This window comes from Ambystoma mexicanum, chromosome 2p (assembly GCF_040938575.1).
Source record: "Ambystoma mexicanum isolate Mex_15411 chromosome 2p, UKY_AmexF1_1, whole genome shotgun sequence".
Taxonomy (NCBI): Eukaryota; Metazoa; Chordata; class Amphibia; order Caudata; family Ambystomatidae; genus Ambystoma; species Ambystoma mexicanum.
Genome location: NC_090923.1, coordinates 521,639,982 through 521,665,648, shown reverse-complemented (window position 1 = coordinate 521,665,648; position 25,667 = coordinate 521,639,982). Strand labels below are relative to the sequence as shown.

Sequence of the window (25,667 nt, the reverse complement as noted above, 5' to 3'; positions counted from 1 at the left end):
CTGGTCAAGAAGTTCAGGGATTAGAGGCAGAGGATAACGATTCTTGATCGTTATTTGATTTAGGGCGCGGTAGTCAATACATGTTCTAAGGTCGCCTTCTTCGGCACGAAGAACAGAGCTGAGGAGACAGGAGACTTGGACGGGCGAATAAAACCGTTGGCAAGATACTGATCTAAATACTGACGCAAATGAACGTTCTCAGGTTCAGTAAGAGCATAAATCCTACTACAGGGCGGTTGAGCATTGGGTACCAGGTCGATTTGACAATTGTACGACCGGTGGGAAGGTAACGTGTTCGCCTGTTCTTTTTGAAAAACGTCTTGGAACTCTTGGTATTCAACCGGTAGTTGTATCGTGGTGGAAGTTACTGTGGCCAGACCCATATCTGGATTTCTTGAATAACAAGTCAGTTCACAATCAGGAAAGGTTATTCTCTTTGCTCGCGAGTCAATTCGAGGATTATGTGTTTCTAACCAAGGGATTCCTAGAATTACTTGAAATTGTGGGGCCTTGATTACATCGAACACAATTGCTTCCCGATGTCCATCCTGTCCCACTAGTGTCATTTCTGTAGTGGAATGTGTTACCGGCCCTGAGGCTATTTCGGTTCCATCTACTGTAGTAATGACATCCTTGTTAACTTTCGGACGGAGAGGAAGATTAATCCTGGAGGCCAATTCACGATCTACGTAGTTTCCAATAGCTCCACTGTCGATGTATGCTTTTATAGCATGCAACCGCTGAGGCTGTTTCGGGTCCACGACCACCATTGGCATGACAAAATGCGAGGTCAAAGAGTCTGTTTTCAAGCTCGGCAAGCGGACCTCTACGCTTGTCGGGCTTGACCGTTTCCCGAATCAGGTTCTATTAAATTGTTGTCCGTGGCTCCAACCACCTTCTTAGGTGGCTTTACCGGGCAGTCTCGTAGAAAGTGACCAGACGCCTGTCAGGTACTGTCAGGTTACAGTGGCATATTCTCAATTACATTAGGTCTGGGGAGATTTAGTATAGAAAGGTTTTGGGAAGTTTTTATGGAGTTTAATTTTAAAACAGCCAATTTTGCCCTTAACATTCATTGCAGTCTATGGAGAATGCCCCAAGCCAAGATGGAGGTCCTCAGTCTAAATTCTAATTGGCTGGTGATTGTTTATAGGGAAGACAGTGAACATTCTAAACTGCCTTTCATCGTCTTTGCCCAGCTTAGAGGTCGTGTACTAAGCTGCTCCTGCTTAACTTGTTCAGGGGTTTCAAGTTTCAAGCAGTCGAGCGGCTTCTTTGGAAAGTAAGCAGGAATCTTTATGGAGTTCGTTTTGGCACAGGACAGGAGTAAGAAGATTTCAAGTTGCCTAAGAAAATAAGTTTCCAAGACTCTTCACAAGATAAGTTCTTTTAAAACTCAAAACTCATGTTCTTGTTGAAGAGTTAAATTGATTTTCAAGCTCATATGAAGACATTTAATAGAACGGTAGTGCTATTGTTTGTTTTTCTTTGTTACGCTATGTTTTTTCTATCAAGCGCATGGTTTTTCCGTTAACAAAAGCCTGCGCGTGAAAGTCTTCGCTTGAGAATCTAGCGCAAGCTCTTTTGTGTCACGTGATACTTTAGCGCGTGTGTTTTTCTACCCGCGGTTGGTTTTCAGCGCGTGTGCGTTTACTCGCTCCTTGGATAAGCGCGTGTGGATTTTTCCCACGGTTTAGACTTCAGCGCGTGTGCGTATATTCGTTACTTGGATAAAGCCCGTGTGTATTTTTCCAGCGGAATGGACATTATCGCGTGTGCTTTTTACTCGCTCCTTGGATAAGCGCGTGTGGATCTTTCCCGCGGTTTACACTTCAGCGCGTGTGCGTTTACTCGCTCCTTGGATAAGCGCGTGTGGATTTTTCCCGCGGTTTAGACTTCAGCGTGTGTGCGTTTATTCGCTACTTGGATAAAGCGCATGTGTATTTTTTCCCGCGGAATGGACATTATCGCGTGTGCTTTTTACTCGCTCCTTGAATAAGCGCGTGTGCATTTTTCCGCGGTTTGGTTTTCAGCACGTGTACGTTCTACACTCAGTTTGGATTTTTATGTGTGTGCAAGATATTTCCACGTGAAATTTTTCGTCGCAAGTTTCAAAGGCAGTTAATAAGAAATATAAGAAATTTCCAGAAACACTAGAACTTCCATTTACTTTTAATGAACTTAAGACTTTGTTCAAGCTTCTTGAGTTTTTAGAAGATATCTGCAAAGTTAATTTCGCATTCATGGACCTACTGAGAAGGCTGAATGATCATTGAGATTCAAGTCAACTAGTAAGGAAGTCTAGTCAGCTTATCACTTCTCTGGGCATTCTGTAGAGAAGTTCCAGGTATGGTTTTTACTTTTTTTGGTAAAGGATATTGAGAATTAAGGTTAGTATAGTACTCAATGAATAACAAGGTGTATATATGTTTATGTTTTTACTACAGGTGAAGAACCAGCTAGTTAATAGCTTCCAGCCTGGTGTTTGTTAATTTGTCCCTTCCCCCTTTCCCCTGGAAGTGAGGCAAACTGAGCAGTTTATAGTATCAGCTCAGAGTGCCACATTTTGGGTGGATTGTCGGGGGCTCAGCAGCTTCCGCAGACACCAGGATCTCAGCCTGACAGAGCCCCGCAATAGAGACATAGTGGCTTTTGCCGTCTTCTCTCTCGTTCCTTCTGCGTCAATGGTCCTTTAACACCGCCAATCTGCATAGGTTCTGAAACGTCGGTACTCTTAGGGTTAGCGTGAGTTTTGATCAGCACTCGAGTTTCGAACTTGGACCGATCTGCTTTTCTAGTTTGCAGTCTGTGGTCAAGTTGGACCACTAAGTCTATGTATTCTGCGCAGGCTTGAGGTGGATTTACTATTTGAGCTAGAACATCCTTAAGTTCTCCGCGCAGGCCTGGATGAAATAGTGTGATCCTTTTATTTTCGGGCCACCCCGTTTCTCAACCAGCCTATTAAAGGTGGCAATATAAGATAAGAGATCTTGGTTACCTTGTCGTAAGGATAGTAGTTCGTTGTCAAGGGCCTGTCCCTGAGAGGGTCGAGCGAATAATCTTTCCATGCTCGCCTGGAAGCTTTGAAAATCCTGGAGAATTGGGTCATCCTGACTTACCAACGGAACAGACCAATCGGCAGCACAGGCACCGAGAAAAGATAATACAAAGGCTACCTTGGTTTGATCATTAGGGAAGGCCCCAGGTCTGCATATAAAGTGTAGGCGACATTGGTTCAAAAAAACAGCATATTTCTTGGGGTCCCCCGCAAAACGTTCAGGCGGGGCCAAAGGCATGTTTCCAGGTAGATTGATTTGTACCGGGTTATTCGAAACCATTGACGAGGCATTACCTCCAGAACTAGGTAAAGGAGTTTGTCCTGCTTGACCCTGCAACAATCGTTTCGCCAGGTCATCAGTTCTTTCCTTGGAAATTGTAGGTAGGCTTCGCGTTCTGTTACGCTCACCTGACTCCCACGGAGGCGCAGGTCTGGTTTGGAGTGTTGTTGCTTCTTCTATGGTGAAGCGCAGGACCCGGAAGATGGACTGGACCGGAGCTTCAAATCTGGCTTGTCTGGCTCGCAGGAATATCTTTCTGTATGTGAAAAGGGAGTATTAACAATCTGCGGGAGAAAGTATAAGCCTCCCGCTCCCTTCTCACCCCTCTACGAAACCCTCCTGCGACCCCCACGTGAAGTCTCACCTTAGGGTTTGAAAGGTTGAGCTCTCCATCCTGCTTCTCATGCAGGGGCGCGTTGTATCCAGTTACTTCACTGGGATTTTGATTGTAGAGGGTTCAAGTTTTGTTTTCCCGGTATAGTACCGTAAGGATTCTGTTAATGAGTATGATGCCGCAATAACAATTGTTTGTTGTCTCTTTTTCAGGTGCGGAAACTATTCCAAGAAGAGCTGTGGAACCGAAGAATGAGACTCTGGTGAGCTTGATGAGAGTTCTCTCAGTGTCCTTGTATCAATGCGCTCACTAAAGCTGATGTCTTTTTTCCCCCTTAGGGGCCGGGATCCGGAAATGCCAGGATGCGGCACTGACCCGAAATGAAGTTGGAATAACCCAACAGGTAAGCTTTGTAATGGATATTAAGGTTTCCTTGTTTTCTTTCCCCTCTCACCTTTATTCTTGTCTTTTTCTCCCTAGGCGCGGTGATGTGGCTGCGAGTCCAGATGTCGCCGTAGAACGTGATGGTACCTTGTACAGGTGAGTGAGATGCGGCGCTGCAGCGATCGATGCGATGTGCTTTTAAATGGATGTCTTCCTTTTCAGGACCGTCGATGAGATGTCTCCGGAATGCGGATTTACCAGGTAAGGACTCTTCTTTACCCTTGTTCCAGGATGCTGGCAGGAGTGGCAGAAGACAGAATGCAGGAGCAAACACTGTGAGCGTCCAGCTGCTAGATGCAGAACAACGCGAAGCGTGAGTTGCTGCTTGGGCGTGGCTTAAATAGCCTTCAAAGTAGTCCCAGGTATGTATCCTTCCTCTCAGGTATGTATTCCTCCCCTGACCACACCCGTGTGGTTAAGTAGTTCCAAAGATAAAGTAGTCCCATTCAGGCCTCAGAAGGCCTGGATGTTGCAGCATGGTCTGCATCAGGTAAGTTAACACTAAGCACCTTTAACACAAAGTCCTCTTTTATGAGCCTGGCGCCTTTTGCGCCAGGACTGTGGCCCGATATGAGCCAAAGAGCCCCTACTTGAGGCTGTTGTGACTTCCCTTGAAGACATGATGTCTGCCTCTGGGGTAGCTGGGTCTTGTCTGGCACCTTGGAGGTAGGCATCATGACACATACATTTAAAATAACACCTGAATAACGAAAAGCGATTTTTTTCATTTTTAAATTGGGGGTCCCCCCCAAACACCAACCCCCCTGTTTCTACTGACTTTTTACCCTCCCCCAACCATTTTAATCCCTTACCCCACACCCATATACACCTATACTAAAAAATGAGACTTATTTAGGTGTCGTTTAAAAAGGGTGTCATTCTTTTTTCCGTTATAAACACTGCATACCGATTTAAGCTTCTTGTGCATGACAAGCGTTTTTCAATGAGATATCACTGTTCATTTCAGGAAACTGAATACCCTGATGAGAAACTGAATACCCCGATGTGAACATATGTATTCTTGTTATTCCCCTCTTATCTACTCCTCTGTTAGGAGCGGATTGCAAATACGGTTGAACATGCTACATGCCAGGAAAGAGTCAAGAGGGGGATGGAAGAGAGGAGGATGATCGGCTGGCATTAGCGAGGATGCGCTTCAAATAGATGCAGGGAGGATCATGCTGAAATTCCAAAATATCGGAATTTCAAACTTTTTATTATGAAAACTCACAGCTGACCCTCTTCAATTTACAAAAGATCTTTCATTCTTTAAAAACAAAACAAAAAGTCAATGTAGTCACTGATATGTTTTCAGTTTTAGATCAACTTTAGGTTTGTGTGAATGACCTAATGGGTCTATGACAACTGGGAATTCATGTCTTGACAGCGACCAGCAGCGAAACGTTGGAGTGGTCCATTGACTTTCGAAGGCTGGAAATTATACAGATACCAACACATAGGCACATACATTCTAATTACTTTAGGAGCGGACCTTGATCAAATGACTGTCTAGTCATGCATGTTTCCGCCTGATCCAACATTAAGGTAATAAAGGTAAGGTAATAATAAAAAGGCACAAGAGAGCTGAATGAGCCCAATACACCCAAGGATATTGGCAGTTAGGCCAGGCACCCGGTGATCAGCAACATTCATGCTGTGAGTAAATATGCAGTAGTTTTGTTTGACCATACCTCTTTTTCTTTGTCTTCATCCTCATTACTCAAGTGGCTTTCCTCCTCCAGGACCAACACATATTCATTTTGATCTACTGGCTGTGTGGCTGGCTCTTGAGGCACTGGTTTAAGACTCTCATTAATGCTACAGCCACAGTGCACAAGTAAGTCATCATGCTTCTGACAGTACATTTTAGCTAATGCTGCCTTGTCGACCAGTTCTATAGTATCCGCACCATATTTGGCCAGTGGGTCATATGTAGGATCTCCTTCCAAGCGAACTTTCTTTGCATCTGGACTTTTGCTGGGACTTTCAAGAGGGACAGTCTCTGGATCCCCATCATCAAGGGGTGTGATTGCTAAATGTTTGACCTCAACTTCGACATCTTTAATTTCTGGAACAGGGCCAGAGGTGCACTTGTTTGGTTCAACATCTTCCTCTCCACTCTGCAAAGATAAATCAAGAGGCTTGGTGTAATCCTCAAGGATACGGTCAATCGACCAGTTACGCAGTCCTTGCTTACGCATTAGGCTTCTTGTCCACTCAACATGACACTGGTACCTAAAAGGAGATAATAAATATGAGAACATTCCATGACAAACTCAAAAAATCAAGACCACCATCTATTCATGCAAAATCATATTACTGAGACATCTAAAGAGGTTTAGTTATATTAGCCCAGGTTTTCTTTCAAAACAGTCTCCCCAAAGACCACTGAAATGGAATTGGTACATCATTTACGTAGGTTTCAAAGGCGGCAGTTTGGGGAGTGATGAGATCAGCAAGAGGCTTTCAATACACATCCACGATCAAACAAGGAGGGAATGAGACTTGTGGGACTCCAGGGTCAAGTGAGGGAGAGAAAAGGACCGGACGTGAATCTTCTATTTTGCCAGGAAGAATAAAATCTGCTCAAGGGCGGTACCAGATATTCCAACTGAGGCCTCAAGGCAGCCAAGGAAAGTGGTATGATTAACAGCATAAAATGCTGCCGAAAGTTCTAGCAGAGTGAGGATGGAAGGAGCGTTTACATCAAGTGACCTCAGGATTTAGTCTCAAATGAAAGGGAAGGCAAGTTCTTTATCACTGGCTGGCCTGAAAGGTCAAATTGATGATGCGTAGAAAAATGTGCCTTGCTAAACAGAACCAGTTGCTGGATAGCAACATTTCATGATTTTGCCAATAAATGGAGCATCAGAAATAAGACGATAGCTCACAGTGATGTTCTGATCAATGATGGCCTTCTTCGAGAAAAGTTGAGATACAGGTGTTCAAGGTGCAACAGGAAGTTTCTAGGCATCCGTTGATCAGGGTACTTGGGGCTAGTGCAAGGGTAATAAGACTATCCTGGATTACTTTGGCATGGCAAGGATCAACCTGTCCATAGAAGGCTCTCATGTTAGTAATAAGGAGCACAAGCTCAGAACGGGAGACAAGGGCGAAAGGAAGGGAATCCTAAAATCTAGAAAGGAAGAAATAGACAGATTATGAAGTTGATCTTCTCAACAAATAAAGGTTCAAAAGTGCTCGAGGAACCATGTATATCTAAATAGCCCAGCAGAAGGATTGAAAGCTAGCAAGCAAGAAGACGTAGTCTTCCACAGAATAACCGCATAGTACCTATTTTCGTATCAGAGGCAAGTTGGGAGTAAAATAATTTTTAAGAATGGGCATGAACATAATTGGGATCCACAAAGGGACGGAATAAAAATTTGGAGGTTAATGCAGATTTGTATTTAAAAACTAATAGTCTGACCTGGGTAAAACTCAAGGGACATGTTTTTGTAAACATTATTTAATGTGGGTATTTAATGCACATGGACCTAGCTCTGAGAAGCAGAGGAGCACTGAACAATAATAGCTTAATAGGAATAGAGGTAATGGGGCACAATTTACAGAAGAGCTGTGTGTTAGGTAAGATTAATTTCAGTTATAATTCTTCCTGACCAGTCAACCCCAGAACTTTTTGCTTGGACTTGGTAATTATTTTACTTTGTGGTGAACTTTTTATGTCTCTCCATGGTGTGCGATTGGAGTTCTAGTTTCCTATAACTTTGGACTGAATGTAATACATACTATGGCAGCACACAGCATTGGCTTCCTGTTAATTCTCTCATTATTTCATTATTTCTTGTTGAACTACTGTTTCTAGCGAGTAAAGTGGGATTCACATCCCCTTTACTTTGATTTAAGTGAGCCAGCCCACCCCACCTTATGTGGAGTGCTGAGGGCGGGGGTGGGTGTATACAATGTATCCACTTTCTCATTACCTATAACATTTTTATAACAATTACAATTGTGCTTGAATGGCTGGTGGTAGTGGTTATTCCTTAGTGACATTTTAGCCTTATTACTTGGAGGTTGTTAAAATCAGCCTTGATAATGCACAGAAGGGCCACCATTCTGCTAGAATGGTGGGCTCCTTTTTTTGCCATTCCTCGTGTGCTTGTGGTTTCTGAGGTCTTCCCCTGCCATCCAACGTGGGAACAACCTCGGTGGAAGTTTTGTCTTCAGCAAGATTCTTTTGTATTCCTTGCCTAAGCTCCAGAGTGTCTTAAGAAGGCAGGAAGCGAGGCAGGTGTCCAAAACTCTGCAGCACTTTGTCTTTCACCTTGCATAAATGGAACTTGCATAAATGGAACCAGCTCCCAATGGGAGGCTGGCTCTCCTGATTGGACAGCCAGACCACCCCTTTCTGTAAACTGCAGGGACAGTTTGCCGAAGTTGTGCTGTAGTCCCTGATAAATACTCTGATCCTGAAGCTGCTGACAAGTCAACCAATGGAGCTGAAACCGAAGAGGAAGAGGAGGAAGAGACGTCTGTAGAATGCTTGCTGTGTAACCAGAGCCTGATGCAACCCTTCCTTACAATTGACCCGGGGGTCCCAAATGCTACAACTCCTACCCAGAGGCTGGTGAGATCTACTAGTCTCAAGAAGATCTGCATTTTGAGCCACCCCTGCGACCTTGCTGGGCTGAAAAACGTCAATACCCTGAGACCTCGAGCCAGTTTGCCGTGCATGGTCTGCCTAAATCCGAAACTTTGGTGGACTCCTGCTGGATCTCCAAAGGCACTATTCAAATCCCTTAAGCCTCCTCACCAGAGTGCAGAACCGATAAGAGTCAATAGAATCCGACCGACAATATTCGTTCATCTGGCTGCTGTAAAAAGATGCCAAATCCACAGAGCTGCGAGAATCTGTGAAGAAACCTTTGCTGAAAAGCCTCCTCTGACGATTACTGCTGCAAGTTCCCATCCAGTGTCCAGTATTTCGTCTTCAGACAAAGAATCCAGGAACCGGGTCCAGGGCTGCTGCATCCTGAAGGCATCCACACAGAAGCTCTTCTTTCTCCTAAAGGTATTGTGTGGGATTGATAAATGCTTTCCTTAAGTCTGGTGTGCATCCTGTGAGGCTGAGTGGGTGATTTGTCTGGTTGGGAGTTTGGCCATACCACTTGCCCAAGCCTAATGCTGGACCGCATATAGGGAGCCAAGTCCCTGAACACTAACTAACTCTGAAGCTAATACTTACTTGTTTAAGAAGATATCCTCGTGAACCTTGAATTTCCGGCAACTGAAACACATCGGACCTGCCTACAGCTGGCACCTACACCACAAGGGTCCCTCTTCTGCCACTGAGAAAACTCATGCTATAGACTAGGGAAGAACTTTACTCACTTGCCAAAGAGGTTAGCCTGGCAACAATCTCTGCAGTAGAAAATTTACAAAGTGTCTAAAAGTTAGAAATTACCTTTAAGTTTCCGGTTGCTCGTTTAAATAGTATATAATTTGCTTACTTTGAATAGTGTTTCACATTCTAAAAAGTAAGTGTTGGTACTGTTTTATGATTCTTAACTCAATGAGTGAAAAAGCTACCAATAGGGTTTACCTACCTTGAATAACCTTGTGTTCTTCCTAAAATGTACCATTGGGTTTTGCTTTCCATGATCTGCTTTATACAAACCTAAAACATTCTTGAAGTTAATGCGTTTAATGCCTTATGAGCTGCTTGAAGCCCCTAATAAAAAGTATATGGTTCCTTACGTACTGTGAATAGCTGCTGTTCTTAACTTGTAACACTGGGTTGTGCTTTCCCTGAAACTGCTTATAGCAGTTCTAAAATTGTCATAAGGGTCAATTACTTAACTTGAAATACACTGAGTCTTAACGTTTCATTGGGTTTACCTTTCCTTGAATTGCTTAGTGCATTCTAAAATAGTTGAGTGTACTTGCCATTGAGTATCTTGAGTATCTTAAGGCCCCTCCAGAAAGTATAATAAGTTTTACTTTCTCTGAACTGTGTTATTAAATGTAATACTGTAAGTGTAACATTTTCCCATCAGGAAAGAAGAAAGCTACAAGGTATACTTTTAAAAAGGTTGGTTTATGAAGTGATTTCTATAACGGACTGTCGCTGCATGACTGACCGGGTCTCCTACCCTTGAATTACTGATTGTATTCTAAAAGTACATCTAACCTGGTCTTCTTCCCCAAGAATGGAATATTACGATCCTGAATGTATAACTTTAGGTTTGAATTAACTTGACTTATTTCTGGCTCCTCAAAATAAGGTTATACCTTGGTTTGCATACCATAGGTATAGAGTTTATTTTAATTATTTTATTTATATGTTGTTACCCAAGATTTATCTTGGCCTACTTGTATTTAAATACATTCTTTATTTGTACAATACATAGTGCGTTTCTTTGGACCGAGGTATGCTACAATTTCTTTGTACCAACCTACAGCCCTCTATCCCTCCCAAGATAATCCTGGCTGCTCTTTCTAGGCTACCAAATGTTTTCAGGTGGTACAGCCTTATTCTACAAGTGGATTTGTTTGTCCTGCCTCAGATATATGGTTTTATGAAGCCCTTAGTTGGACTTCAGACACAGTGTCAAAGACAACTAAGCAACAGGAGCAGTAATTAGAGGGGGGTGCAGTGGGCAGGTAGGTGGGAATCAGAGGGAGGTGTATGGTGCTTGAATAGGGTGCTCTGTGGAAAGGTGGGTCTGAGGTTCCGTTCTGAATAGCGGTGGGTGGGAATGTAATTGTTGACCGTTATTAGGTTCCACAGCCTGGAGGAACAGATCTTGAATGCCAGTCTCCGTTTTTCCCCCCTAATTGTACAGCTTTAATCTGGCCAGATAACGGTTTCTTGTGAAGCATTTGCCACCATATATTTAAGATGGAGCATGTACTAAGACAGTTTTTCTGAAGTCCAGCCAGGGGGCTTTATAAAACTATAACTTTAGGCAATACAGTAATCGCCAACTCTTAGTATAGACCACTACCACATAATTTAGTAGTATGGAAGGAGCAGTCAGACTTATCTCTGGAGGGAGAGAGGGCGGTAGGAAGGTATAAAGAACTTGTAGCATACATATGGTCCAAAGAAACACTTGTACACTGATGTATTTCAAAAATAGATGTTTACGTATACACATAGGCAAAGACAATTCTTCAGAAAGGTAAGTGCTATTAGAAGTCAAACACATTACAAAAACCAATACTATACGCAGTGCAGCAGATAAGAGTTTTGGAGAATGAGTATTTTACTCCCAATTTTTAGAATTAGAGAGTAAATCCAATTTCAAGAGAGCACAAATTATGTTCCTCCTTCGCAATAGAGTAAAAGGTGTTTGGCAACTATCCAATTTGTGCGTAAAATTGAAACTTTGTTGGAAAACAATTGTATTTCAAAGTGGTTCTAAATAATGTATTGCACATGTGGAAAACATTTTCCCCACACAAGAAGCTTGTAGATGCATACTACCCAGCTTCATCTTCATGATACTTGAGCACAAACTCAGTTACTACAGATGCCTGCCATCAACATTGGGTGATTCATAAATCAAGGCCCTCAGTCTACCAGCATCACTTCTCTGCCTCTCGGGCCTGCTGTTGCTGCCTGATACTACCTGCTTGCCAGCCACTCCATGTTTTTGCTCCATCTCTCCTTCCCTATGCAACCCCCGTCTCTCACTTTGACGCTCTGCCTCTCACCCTTAAGTGTTGCGATGACACATTTTGCGGGCTGTTTCTCTGTCACTCTGGATCGCCCATCTCTGCATTCTATTGTTGCCTTTTCCCTCTCGCTGTATCTGTTGATAAAACTCTTCTTCTCCTCTCTCTCTCAGGTCATTAGTCTGGTTGTATCTTTTTTCATTTTCTCAGTTGTGGTTGCTACTCCTTTTGATTATCAGATCTTCAGATCTTCAGATCTTCTGTTCCAATGTCGACTTGTCTTCAGCTTCCAGATTCAGGCCAGATACACAGGAACCCACACAACCTCTGCAAACTCTCTGCAGTTTACAGAAAGGGGTGGGGACTGGATTCTCTAAAACACAACAGAAGACAAAGTTGAGTGGAGTTTCAAATTCCTCCCTCACTTCCTACCTTCGCAGACACTCTAGGGCCTCAGTGGGCTACACAGCGGGTTCCCGCCGAAGACAAAAGTACAACAAGGACCTCCCACATGCAGGACGCCAGAGGAAGGATCAAGAAAGGAGAAGCACACTAGAAATGGCAATAAAAAGAAAGAAGTCACCATTCTAGCAGAATGACGACCCTTATGCGCATTATCGCAGGTGGTTTCACTGCCTGCGGTAAAAACTACACAAAAGTCAGAAAAATATGTCCACTGCCACCAGCCATAATAGTAAGCTTGTCACTATAATAGAAACGGTACAGAAACAGTGAAAAAGGGGATACCATGCATCTCGCCAGCACTCCACATAAGGTGGGGTATGCTAGTCTCACAATATAAAATGTAGAGGGGAGTAAATTCCCCCTTTACCCCTGAAAATATATTTTGCAAGGTAAGTCAGTCAAGGGAAGATAAAAAGGGAAGCCCAAGGGGAACCCAGCAACACTTCACAGAAAGTGCAGTGTGCTGCAATCATACAATATATGCACCAAAGGTTATAGGAAAGGAATTAAAAAATAAAGTATGGAGAGTCAGAAAAATGACACCCATAAAAAGAGTAAAAGAAAGGGCGAGTGGGGAAAAAGGGTTCCACCTCACCCAGGAACATAGAAAAAGAACCCACAAGTCCAGCAAAAAGTGCCTCGGGTCACACAGTGGAGGGAGATGTAGCATAGAAACGAAAATCTAACCTAACAGTATGTTAAGTGACACCTTTGTAAATTATGCCGCTTGTCTTGAAGGCGAGGAGTGCTTGTAGGAGCAAACAAAGTATTTTGAGGAGTGTGGGTGAAATGTGGTCAAATTTGCAGAGGCTTTTGATGAGGCAGGTCCCCGATACTGTTCATTGATGCAAGGGTGGAGGAGGTGAGTGGACCGGTGAGCAGGAGTTTCCACAATCTAGGCGATAAAGGAAGAGGGTATATACTGTGGCTAGGACATTACAGTCTGGAAGGCAAGGCTTGATTTTCTGCAAAAGAGTTGGTAAACTGGTTCCTTTGCCATGTGCGTTTTGAAGGAGAGATTGCGGTCAATGTGAAATCTGGTGTTATTGGAGAGGGTCAGGAATTCGGTTTTTGTGGGGTGTAGTTTGAGGTACGCGCTAGACATCTAGTATTGTATCCGGGCGAGCAAGACCTTTAGATGGCAAGGCATAAAAAGCGGCGTCGCTGAGCAATTTGCTATGTAATTCTGTCAGTTTGCTAATCAAATGGACAGTTGTGTAGCAAATACAGCTATTTAAGTTGACCTCTTCAATGAAAGCACAGCTCACCCTGCATTCCTCTCTTGCCCTCTGTGCTCATCTTCCCCCTCTTTTCTCTTCAAGTCCTAATGGAGAGAAAGTGCAGCAGTAGTCATCTCCACTCCAAAGGCATGGGTGGGAGTGCTAGGCAAGAATTTTATTTTTCAAACAATTGCAAACCAGAAATAATTGGGATGCTACTTTTATTAAGCTTTCTATATGATGTCTGGCAAAGACCAGTATGTGTCAACTTTATATTAAAATGTAGGTTGTTACATAATGCATTATTAGAGTATTGATACTGTAAAACACCATCATCTCTAGGCTTTACAATTAAGTTTAGGTTAGTGTATCTAAATTTCATTGTCGACTACATTTCATTTTGTTGGGGAAGATGCATCATATTGACAAGTGAATACTTTTGAAAATGTACATGATCACATGATCAAATGCTTTTGAGAGCAAATCTAGTTCTGTAACCTGCAGGTTGCATACATCTTGCAACTGGTGCTCAACCCATGCACCAACCCATACTCCTTTACATACTCCTTGATCTTCTATATTATCACCCAGTTGCTTTATACCAGGTACCCTAAAATTGAGATTACCACAAACTACAATATTCCGCCTAGTTTGGCCAGTTCTCGACCTGCTATGAAATCCACTCTGTTAAGTTTTTCTTTCCTCGTACATAATGAATAAACAAAGCGAACTAAATGCTTACGCAAAGTAATGAACAATAGTTCCATACAATCTGTACATCTACAGATCTATTGCAATACCAAACACTGTAGTTAGCCTCCAGAGCTCGCTTTGCTTTAGGCGGACTGTATTATATATTACAACCTACAGGAGACAGCTGGCCAAACTGTTTACAGAGCCTTTTTTTATCAATCTATTTGTGTCCATTCATGCAGCTAACTTTTTACATTTTATGGACACTCAGCTGTGGCTCACAAAGCCTTTTCTCCCACTCGCATAGTAGAGTACACTTTATGACAGGCCAGTAACATTTGCAAGAGATGTTTGAAACCTTTGTCATTTACTTGGTTTGCTGGAAATGTAAAAAATAAAGATTCACTGTGCAGGGCAGGCCTCTGGGTGGCATCAGTGTGCCAAACAAAGCGGGTGTGTAGTGCCATGCGCCATTGTACACTAATCACATTTTAAATTTGTTGTCCTCCATTATTATGGGTGTAGCGCATTTCTCTTAGGTTCAATGGGGAAACTAAGTTACCCAACCTGAAGGTCTAGCTGAATTTTAAAGAATTTGCAAGACCCGACTCCTCTAGCTAATATCATATTTCAGCGGTATGCAAAACTGTTTTTATTGTTGCTCATTTCATGTCTTGGGTACCAATAACTTCTGATGGCTAACAATATTAGTACACAATTGCTAATCAAATGGGTCTCTTTGCTAATCAAAAAAATGTTAATTAGAAAACTCTGCCAATCAATTTTTCAAAACTAATTTATGCCTTGGATGGTGAATGTCTTCAAAGGAAGACATGTTGAAGGACAATGGAGTATGGCCCGTGTATTGATGGATATGGCAGGTATTTCTGTTAAGAGGGATTTCTAAAATGAGTCCTGGTGGACAGATTTTATGAGACCACCCTAGTTATGGTGATCATTGAGACTCAGAGTTTTGCCAAATCAAGGTAGCAATGGAAAGCAGTCAATGCTTATTCTCAGGAGTGTGTGAGCATGGACAGAGGCCATTAATGAGTCCACCTAGAATATCACACAATAATTCAGCTTAGACAGTCAGTTACAAAAATACAGTTTATTTAGGCCTTCAGAACACACTGAAAAAATGAAACTCGCAGGTATTAATATCACGCTACACCATTAAAAAAAATATATACATTCACCAGAAGGTCCACGTACAATACATCAATAAATACACTAACCAGGTTAAACAGTTAAGTACCTTGGATGTAGATAACATGTTGAGAACTAGCCACAAGTACAGTTCCCCATACTTTAGAAGTCCAACTCAAAGATGTATGCGGCTTTGTGCCCAAATGTGTCAGGTCCGAACACAAGGCTTCTCACAGGTAGGTATTCCCTAAAGTGATGCAATGGAATTGTGGTGGCGATTTAAAGAGTTCCAAACTATTCCAAAGTTCAGCAACAATTTACCAGAAGACAGGTAAATGCTCCTCGCTCTCCCAGATCCAATGCTAACCCAGGGTAGACTACCAAAGGTAAGTAGGGAGATGGGAGACAAAGGACTCTGCACCCAATGTTATCCTATGGCGGACAAGGGTGAGGGGGAACAGGCACACGTATGCTTACTTTCCAACTCAGATTTGAACAGGGTTACGATGGATCACCTAGGGATCAAGAGGGAGTCACTGGGAGCACAGTCTTCAATCCTCTGTTCGTGTGAGAGGTGCCCAGAGGTTGCAGGTTCATGTGCTCGTGCAGTCAGGGGCAACTGTAAGATGCAGTTGAAGTAATGCAGCCCTTCCCGATGCAGACCTTTTCAGGAGACTTCATGGGAGGTTGAAAGGAGAGTACCTGCGATGATCACCATTTGCAGGCGACTACAGGCGCCCTTCCGGTTGTGGTCAAAGAAGCAGCTTCAACACAGGTTCCCCTCGACGATAGAAAGCTCAACATTCGGGAGGAGGCGACTTCTGGCACAATCTAAGCTCTGCGCTTGAAGGAGGAATGACAATGATTCTGGTGAGGTAGCCTAAGAATTAGCTGGTCCGTCCATAGGGCAGATCAGGGACACTTGCAAAAGCTATCAGGGAATGCAACCTCGAGGCTAGTTGTTCCCACCAGTCCAAGGGCTGAAGCACCGACAATGGTCTTCGGAGATCAGGCCGAGGAGCAGGACTTCACCAGGCCCATCACTTGAGGGGATGCTGTTCCACTGCAGAAGTCATCCTTTGGGTCATCAACGGGACACTCTTCTTCAAAGGATTCTTGACTCCAACTTAGCTCTGAAGAATGGCTGCAGGAGTACTCAACACACCGACACACACACACTTTCCTGGACAAGTGCATGACCATATGAGCGATTTCCTGACCTGGTAGCCATACGTGGTAAACGAGAATGTGCACAAGAAAAATAACTCAAAATTGTCAATATTTTACTGCTACCACGAGTTTATCTTTGGCACATATAAAAATAACCAGAAATCCCAAGTGTAAAATGTTAAGGAGATACAAAACATATCCCACTGTAAGATGCTGTGTGTAATGTAAAAATACAATAATTCAAAAGACAAACAAAGTTTCCCAGTACTGACAGTCTGAAGGACTAGGCAGTTTCCCCATAACAAATGAGCAAACAGCAAGGGAAGTGAAGCTGCAGGCTTTACTTCCCTTCAAAAAGTCAGGACAGTATCCAAAACAAGTAAAAAGAATGGGGTTCCACAGAAAACTATGGAGGGAAAGTTGCAAAAAGAACTTCTTTCCCATCAGCGGACAAGGAGGGATCGCAGGGGACTCACTTAGAAGATGACAATCAAGGGTAAGAGGGCGAATCCTTGTGGGACTCGAGTAACAGTTGGGGAGGGGTGATTTTGTCTTCTAGGTATGAGGTGAACCACTGGAGACAATCAAACCATTTCCCATGCAGCTGTGCAGTAGGTCATTGGGAGCTTGATGGTTTACAATGCTGAAAGCCGCAGAGCAATCAAGGACTACCCAGAGGCAGGGTTGGCCATCTTATAGTCTACCACTTGAAAGGTGGCAGTCTTTGTGCTGCATGTGGGTCTGAATCCAGATGGTTATGAATGTTGGTGTCAATTTGTGCTTTGAGTTGAGTGGCATGGCTCATTTGAGAATCTTGCCAAGGAAAGGATGGTGTGTGTGTGATGGGGCGATAGTTGCTTTAGTCATGGGGGTCCAGTGTTTTACCACCAGGAGCAGGATTATTTGTCCAGTTTTGAGTAAAGTGAGACATGCTCAGTGGGTGAGGGATGTAGGGACGATGGCAGGGTTGAAATTAATGCTTCAGCTGGGAGTACCTTGAGGATAGAGGCTGGAAGGACCTCAGAGGAGGAGGTAGCTTTCAGGGATACAAGGCCATCAGCAGGTCCTCCATGGATAGGGTTTCAAAGGAGGTGCATGACAAAGTTTCACATGATCGGTTTGTTTGTTTAACATTGTTGGCATCAATATTCTAGTGGCTTCTCCTTAACTGGCCAATGAAAAAGTTGATGGCAGTGAATTTCTTGATGAAATGAAAAACTGAGGAGCTGACTGCTTAAAATAGCACCCCTTCCATTCTTGGCTGCTGAAACTGTGTTATGGTAGCAGGCATCTTTCAATGTAGTTATTATTTGTCTGCGCAGGCATGCCAGTCGGGTTAGGTCAGACGAAAGTTTGGACTTCTGCCAGGACCTCTTGTTTCTGGTTTACACTTTTACTGAAATTAAAGTTCTTGTGTGTACAAGGGAGCTGATGGTTTAAGGTTTCTCTGGGGCAAGTATGCTGATGCTTGTTTTAAGGGTGCTGTTGTGCGCTTCCAGTATGTCATTACAATCCTTGTGCTGGGGTCCCAATAGGGAGACAATGAAGTGTGGTCATCAATGAGGTTCCGTTTGAAGGCATGAGATATCTGCTTGATTGGGTTAGGAAGTGTGCAGTTGGTTGAGGAGACACAGTCAGTGGTGAAGGGAATGGTGAAGTGATCAGATTAGTCAATTAGTATGGCCCTCATTACGACCCTGGCGGAAATCGAAAAACGATGGCGGAAATGCAATACCGCCATCGAATAGCGCTCGGTGCGACTATGACCCGTCACCGCAAAGTACGAAGCCATTAGCGACACCGTAGTGAACGCCAACGCTAACTGCACCAAGCACGCGCGCGCGCGCCATGCCAAACCGCAAACACCACCATGGTGCAACGGTACGCCAATTCCGACCCTAGCGGACATGTACCTAACGCCATCAGGCATGGCGGAATGTACCATTCCGCCATGGCGAGAAGTACGGCATCGCGAATCAACCGTAAACGGCCCCACTGAGTGCCTGTACACCGCTCCCTGCCCACAAAGTACAACTCCCGGTAGGTGCAATGAAGTCACAATGCAACCATTGAAATGTACAAAGCACCCATGCATGCCAACGAACAAAAGCAACACAAGAGGGGCCAATGGGAGCTGCAGGTCACAGATGGCACCAATACAGAAGCCATCCCAATGGACATGACCACAGTCCCCCACCAAGAAACGCACGCAAACACAGGCACCTGTGCCCAGCAACATTCCGAAAATCACATCATTCCACCAGTCCACCTGGCTGACCGGCATCTGTTACACAAAACCCAATCCCCCGCCCCTGAGCATGACAACATTCAAACTGTCATATAGGCAGCCCCCATCCCTGACCCCACGTGCTTAGTAGGCAAACGCGCCCAGTACAGTACCACGCAACTAAACCCCGAAGCTGGAACCCAATGCAGATCTCCTCACAATACATCGCCCCCCAAATAGGCATATGCCACATCACTTGCAAAGAAAAACGCTACACGGGCCAAATCAGAATAGCAATTTATGCACATCAAAGACACCAAGCCCATACAGCCATCAGGCCATGAACTCCAAAACACTAACCACCATTGTGGGCTGCATCCGCAAGAAATGACCAGCCACTACTTGTGTGTCGCCCTGTACCCCCATGGTACACAGAGCCACATTCACGTACGAAAAGGCAACATGGAAGCGCACAGAACCGCAGGGCTGTCCCAATGGGGAGGCACTAGTCCAGCTGAAAGGCCGAAATGTTGCTCCGAGACACCAGTACTGCGTAAGGGCATGTGGGCCATTGGCGATCGTCCCATAAGATCGTAATGCTGCTCCACCGATTAACACGAAGCAGCAGGTGTCGGGAGTAAAATCCATCTGCAGGAGTGGCATACAGATGGCAGTGGCAAAAGGGGAGGAGATACCTGTCAACCAAAAGAAAAGAAAAAGAACAGAATGGCCATCAGAACTACATTCGAACAACTCACTTCAATGATCACACGAAATCCACAGCCATATGCATGCTAGCCCACTCAAAAGGATCATCACCACCCCAAAACCACTTGCGACTCATAACCATCTATATCGAGGTGCAAACACCATCACAAACGAGTGTACCTGTGCATGCGTCTGTCAAAACAGAATCCATCAGATGGGAATGTCAACGTGCATGGACACAAGTGTCTGAGGGCGCCTCGAGACAGGGAGGGCTCAACAAGGCCAGATAGACGATGGTCCCACTATGGCAGGCCTGCATCACATAGCGTAGGGGAGGCGGATAGATCCCAAGAAGCCCTGTACATGGCAAACTCTGTATCAAATCACCTGCCCATGCATCCATTCATCATTCCCTCATCCCGGGATCAAAACGCCTGAATATTTACTCACATGACATTAGAAACATCCATTGAGTCTGTGCGTCATGCAGCCTGCAAAATCCACAGTGCCCCAGCCCGTAATTCCAGTGTTGTGAAGTAACATGTATTTGGGAACGGCCGGCCTCATCGCCCACGTAGCTAATGCGCATCCCAAACTATTCATATCAATCATTGCTCCCTCGCCATGGGCCCTGTCTCAAGGACATTGAACAATAGAACGTTATATTTGCAGTCAGACCTGTGGGCATCTCCTCGCCGCCAGCTGATAACCGAAAGCGCCGCCCTTCGAATTCCTCATTTGCAACATCACGTCGAAAAGGCATCTGTGGCCGTTTGAAATCACCAATTATTCCATCGAGTGCGGCTGTGTGTGAAAATGGCAACTGCCTTCACCCACGAATGGGACGCCCCGCCCGTCGTTGCAACTCGGTACAGTGATGCATGAGGGCCCACCGTTACTCGAGTACTACGTACCACTGACCCTTCACAAGTCTGTTCGCGACTGCACAGATAGAATGGGAAACAATGGGACCATAGCCGAATGAACATAACAACCAATCCAACACGCCCATCGGGTACAAATACATGATAGCACTAGCAAGATACCATTCCCCGAATTGCAGCGTTGTGCGCGTGACGTGCTCGGCCAAAGGGGAGAGCAGTTTGCACAGGTGGAATGAATCACCACAGGTGGAGGCCATACAGCCTGAAAACACATGAATTGCACAGCCAGTCTCCTCCCACAACCACACCGAAATGCTACCGGCAGGACTCGCGATGTTGGCCCTGGGGGACCTGATAGCACTGCAAGTGCTCCAACTCCAAGAGGAAGACGAACACCAACTACAACCGGCCGCACGGAGGAGACGCAGGAGGAGGAGGAGGGCAAGGCAGGGCCAGCAAGGGCCACCAGCACAGCCACTACCACCACGCAGGCAGCCCGCAATCCCACGCCTCCTAGCACATCCGTTCAACCTCACTGATGAGCAGATCCACACCCTCTACCGTTTGGACCGGGACACCATAGCCGCCATTGTGGACATGACACAGGCTGACCTTGTCAGCATGATAGATAGCCCAACCGCCATCCCACCCCTACTGAAGGTGGTGTCTGTACTCCACTTCCTGGCCACAGGCACCTACCAGCACACAGTCGGACAGTTGCATGGCATTTCTCAGCCACTGTTCTCACGGACACTATTGCAAGTGCTCGATGCCCTCCTGCAGCACGCAGACGACTACATCTCCCTACCACGCTCGGAGCAGGAAATTACAAACACGAAAGTGGGATTCCATGCACTTGGCGGCATACCGGGTTGCATTGGTGCCATCGACTGCACCCATGTGGAATTGGTCGTCCCACATGCCATGGAGGCCCAGTACCGCAACCGAAAACAATTTCATTCCCTGAATGTACAGATGGTGTGTGACTCCAACAGGATCATTACACATTGTTGTGCCCGATTCCCTGGATCAACCCATGATTCTATGGTCTTGAGGAACTCTACAATACCACGCTACATGGAGCGACACGCAGGGAACAGATCCTGGCTACTCGGTGAGTCTCATTACATGCATGATGATGTGGGGTATGTGAATTGGCAATGACCTGGCAGGAAGGGGGGGGGGGTGTGCGTACGTATCAATGGCATTCCACATCATACGTTTCTCGTCCACATACAGGTGATGCTGGATATCCACTGAAGAGATGGCTCCTCACACCAGTCCGGAACCCACGGGACCAGCATGAGGAGGACTACAACCATGCCCACTCACGTACCCGTGTAGTCATAGAACAGGCATTCGGCCTACTGAAGGGCCGTTTCCGCTGCCTCAGCAGGTCTGGCGGGGCACTCCTGTACCGCCATGAGAAGGTTGCAAAGATGGTGATGGCATGTGTCATGCTCCACAACATGTGCGTACGTAGAAATGTGCCCATGCCCCCTGACGCAGAACTGCAAGCACCTGATGATGGTCATGATGAGGGTGGGGATGTGGCAGCACCTCATGGAGTCTGCGAGGCACCGGAGGCCCGTGACATTCGTCAGCATCTCATTGATGTATGCTTCTAGCACTCACGCCTGGTGGCTGATACATGGACACGGGACTCGTGGCACTGCGTGTGTCTGGGACATGCACAATATGGACTGTACGCCTATGATGGCCTAGTACACAAAGATCAATGTCCACACATCTCATTGGTTGATCGTGCACTTTTTATGGCATATGTGATGTCATGTTGAACACCCTATCGACCCGCCACCCAAGTGAGCCCAACACACCCCCTCCACCCCCCTACCTCCCCCCCGAACACCAGTGTCCAAAGATGCTCATTGTCAGTGGGCTGTCGCTATTGCAAGCCCCCTCTGCGGGTATCAGGGGCACCCCTGCCTGTGGAGCGCAGGTTCCTTCCAGATCTACGTTGGGGGCTGCCCTGGACGGAGCTTGCAACGGATGATGTGTCTGCCTGCTCACGTCCATGCATGTCCCTAAGGGTTTGCGAGAGCTCAGTGAGCACACGGCGCACTGCGGCAAGTTCGGCACATACGTCCTTGGCCGTCGCATGCAGTTCCCCCCTGAGGCTCTCGGTGCTTCTCTCCATTTGGACTCTCAGGCTCTCGGTGCTACTCTCGATTTGTGCCCTAAGTGTCTCAGTTGATGTTTCTATGTCTGCCTTAGTGCCCCCACATTCATCAGCATGGTCCTTGAGGAGCGTGGCCAGTTGCTGCTGTTGTTCGATCAACTGGTCGAGGGACTGTTGCCTCTGCTGGGCCAAGGCCATTTGCGGGGGTGTCACAGAGGGGCTGTTGTCCTCATGTTGCATTGCCACAGGGCTTGTGGGGGATGGCCAGTCGTCGTCTTGTGGGTGCCCCTGCGTGGTATCCTCATGTTGTACGGGATGGGACAGACAGGGGGATTGGGACAGGTCATGGATGGATCTGACTTCGGCATCCCCGTTTTCTGTGTCGGAGCATGCTGCCATCAATGGGGTGTCACCTATGGTGCTGCTGCCACCGGAGGCAGTGCCTTCTGTGGCATCCATTGGGGGGACCTGTGGTGGTGGTGTTGTGGGCATGCTGGCTGCTGGGGTGCCTGTTGATGTTCCCTCCTCTGTGCTGCCACCTGATTTGTGCTGCTGCCGTGTCTTGATGCGTGCAGCTGAGGTGGAGGGTCTCTGGCCGTTGGTCTTGGCCCTCTTTGCAGGTGTGCTGGTAGGGGTGTCCTGTAGCTCGTCGTTTGGATCGGACCCTGTGGTGGAGTAGAGGAGGGCGAGGGTTATTGGTGGGTCTGTGGGAATTGGAATTGCATTGTGTCACATGCATTGGGGTGGTACCTGAGGGTGATTTGGGCCGGGCCCTTGGAGGTGCTTTGATTTGTGTGTGGAGTGAGGGTGCAGTTGTTTGGCAGCCTGCAGTTAGGGTGTGCCTGCTGCACGTGTAGTGCGTGTATTAGGGGTTTTTAATTATTTATGTATTTATTGTGGGTTTTAACGTGCGCTATCAGGCCGATGTGTGTGGACGTTCTCCTGGACATGTGTTTCTGTTGCACTATGTGGACGCATGGTACTTCACATGGATGGACTGTGTGGATTTGGCATTGTTTTTCCTGGCCCACCTACCTGTATCTTCGGATGTCTGCACTCCTTTCTCCATCCCTCCGACTCCCTCTATGCTCTCCATTCCGATGGTGGAGGCACAGATTTCTTCCCAGGGGGTCAACTTGATGGGTGATTCAGGACCTCCCCCGGTGGCTGTGGCAATGTTGCGGTTGGCAGAGAGTATGCTGCGGACGCGTATCCGCAGGTCGTCCCATCGCTTGCGGCATTGCTGTGGGGTGCGGGGTGCGGTCCCCACCGCACTTACCCGCTGTGCCACCAGAGCCCATATGGCCTTCTTGTTTGCAAGTGCCGTCCTGGTCATTTGCGTGCAGAAGACGACGGCAGCATTCTCCTGGAGGGTCTCTGTTAGCACGGTGAGTTCCTCACGGGAGAAGTGGACCTGCCGCTTGCGGTCGCACGCTTTCTTCGCTGCTTTTCCCATTATTCTTGGTTTCGCTAGGGTGGTTGACGGGTTGGGGTGTGTTTCAGGGTAGTGATTTTAGTGGTTGTGTGGTTTTAGTGTATTTATAGGTGTACGCCGGGATGTTTCCCGTTCCGGGCCCATGTTTTAACTTCCGTTTCCGTATATTTCCGGCCACCGTACTTTCCGGTAGGCGCACACTGCGGTGACCGCTAAGAGGGGTGGCGGTATTGCACCTGGGGCGCCGTACGGCGGCGGTGTGGGCCGTTTTGGGGTCATTTCCGCCATCGCGGACTTTGCACTTCCGCCATGCCGTGGTGCTCGTGCCCGATGGGTCGGAATGGGCCGCACTTTGCTCCTTCGTGCAATGGCGGAAACGCTATTTACGCTGTGGCGCTCCGGTCAGTCGCTTTCCGCCAGGGTCGTAATGAGGGCCTATGTGTCCTATAACGGAGGGACAGTATGGGAGAGATGAAGTTTGGAACGTTGCCTAGGTTGTGGGATAGTCTCCTTGATGGTTCCAACAGGTTCAGAGCCTCTTCATACAGTTTGCAAGGCTTGAGGTACTTCCTCGTTACTCTACGTCTCAAGGAGGCTCTGCTGACTTCTTCCTGCTGGTCTTCAATAGGATACACAATCACCTCTGTAGCACTTTTTAGTTCCAGTAGACATTACTGTGTCGCTGCCATGAGCAGTAGGTAATAGATTTTCTCTTAAGTGTTGAGACAGAGCTGACTAGGCTTGCCATCCCAAGTTTCCACAGGAAAGCTTACAAGGGTTCTGCCAACTTCCTCTGTCAAGGTCCAGACCTCTGTCTCCTGTACTGGTCCTGCTACTCTGATGCAACCTGCTTTTTTTAGTAGGCGAGTAATTATTTTATAATCCATACCTCTTTACATCTAGTAGTTCGCATTCATGAAAATATGATTTTTTTACCTTAACGTTTCTCTCGAGATCAGGCAGCAATATTCTCAATAGATCATGCAGCAATATCAAAGCTCTGTCGATACCAATGAACAAACATATTTGTGGAGGTGTGTGGGCAGGGGGAGGCTAATAAAACAATGGGAAACAACGGATACATACTAAAGTAACAAGCGGATTGGGGATTCTGTAGAGGGGAGGGAATGTCAAGAAAGCATAAGTACTGTATCAGCAACAAAGAAAGGTTTGCCCAAATGCATGACCAGACAGTCAAGGTTTTGAAACCTTAAAGGAGGGTGTCCTCCTGCGGGAAAATGGGTTTTCAAAACCATGGCAGGCATTTCTATTAATTTTTACTCATTACTGTATTGCTTGTCATATCTGTGTCAGTGTGACAAATAAATGTAGTGGTGAAGTACGCGCTGCAACAGGGACCACAACACAAGAGTTCTTTTCAGGGCAGGAATCATATTAACAGACCAACTGGAGAAATGAAAGGGTGGAGAAAAACAGAAATTCAGAGAACTTCAGGTGAACACCAGAGTGTTGAAACCTACTGAAGAGCCGTGGAGAAGCAAGATCATAGAGAGGAAGCAGAGGAGCTGAACATTGGCAGATGCTAGATACAGAGGCAAAAAAGCAATGGTGAGGAATGATAGTCAAGAATTGATGTAGTAACCCTGGGGGAGAGTACACACCCCTTGTCCTCTTGGTATTAGATAACCCATATATTACTACACAGGTTGGTAGTGTGACTGAGCAGCCAGACTTATTACAAGAGGGGTAAATGTGAGCTGTAGAGGTGTAGCAATAAAATCCACAAATATAAGTAACCAAGTAACACTTACACTAAGGTAAGAAGGGCAATATATGTAGCAATCAAATACACTTTAAA

The 25,667-nt window shown here is 46.0% G+C and overlaps 1 protein-coding gene across 4 annotated transcripts in view; it reads right to left on the bottom strand.

Moving 5' to 3' along the window:
* TSEN2 (tRNA splicing endonuclease subunit 2) overlaps positions 1 to 25,667 on the bottom strand; it is a 270,669-nt gene that overhangs the window by 172,059 nt on the left and 72,943 nt on the right. For all 4 annotated transcript variants that reach the window (XM_069643934.1, XM_069643933.1, XM_069643935.1 and 1 more), the window contains one exon: positions 5,808 to 6,351. In XM_069643934.1, coding sequence (XP_069500035.1) covers positions 5,808 to 6,351 — 544 coding nt within the window. The remainder of the gene's footprint in view (positions 1 to 5,807; positions 6,352 to 25,667) is intronic.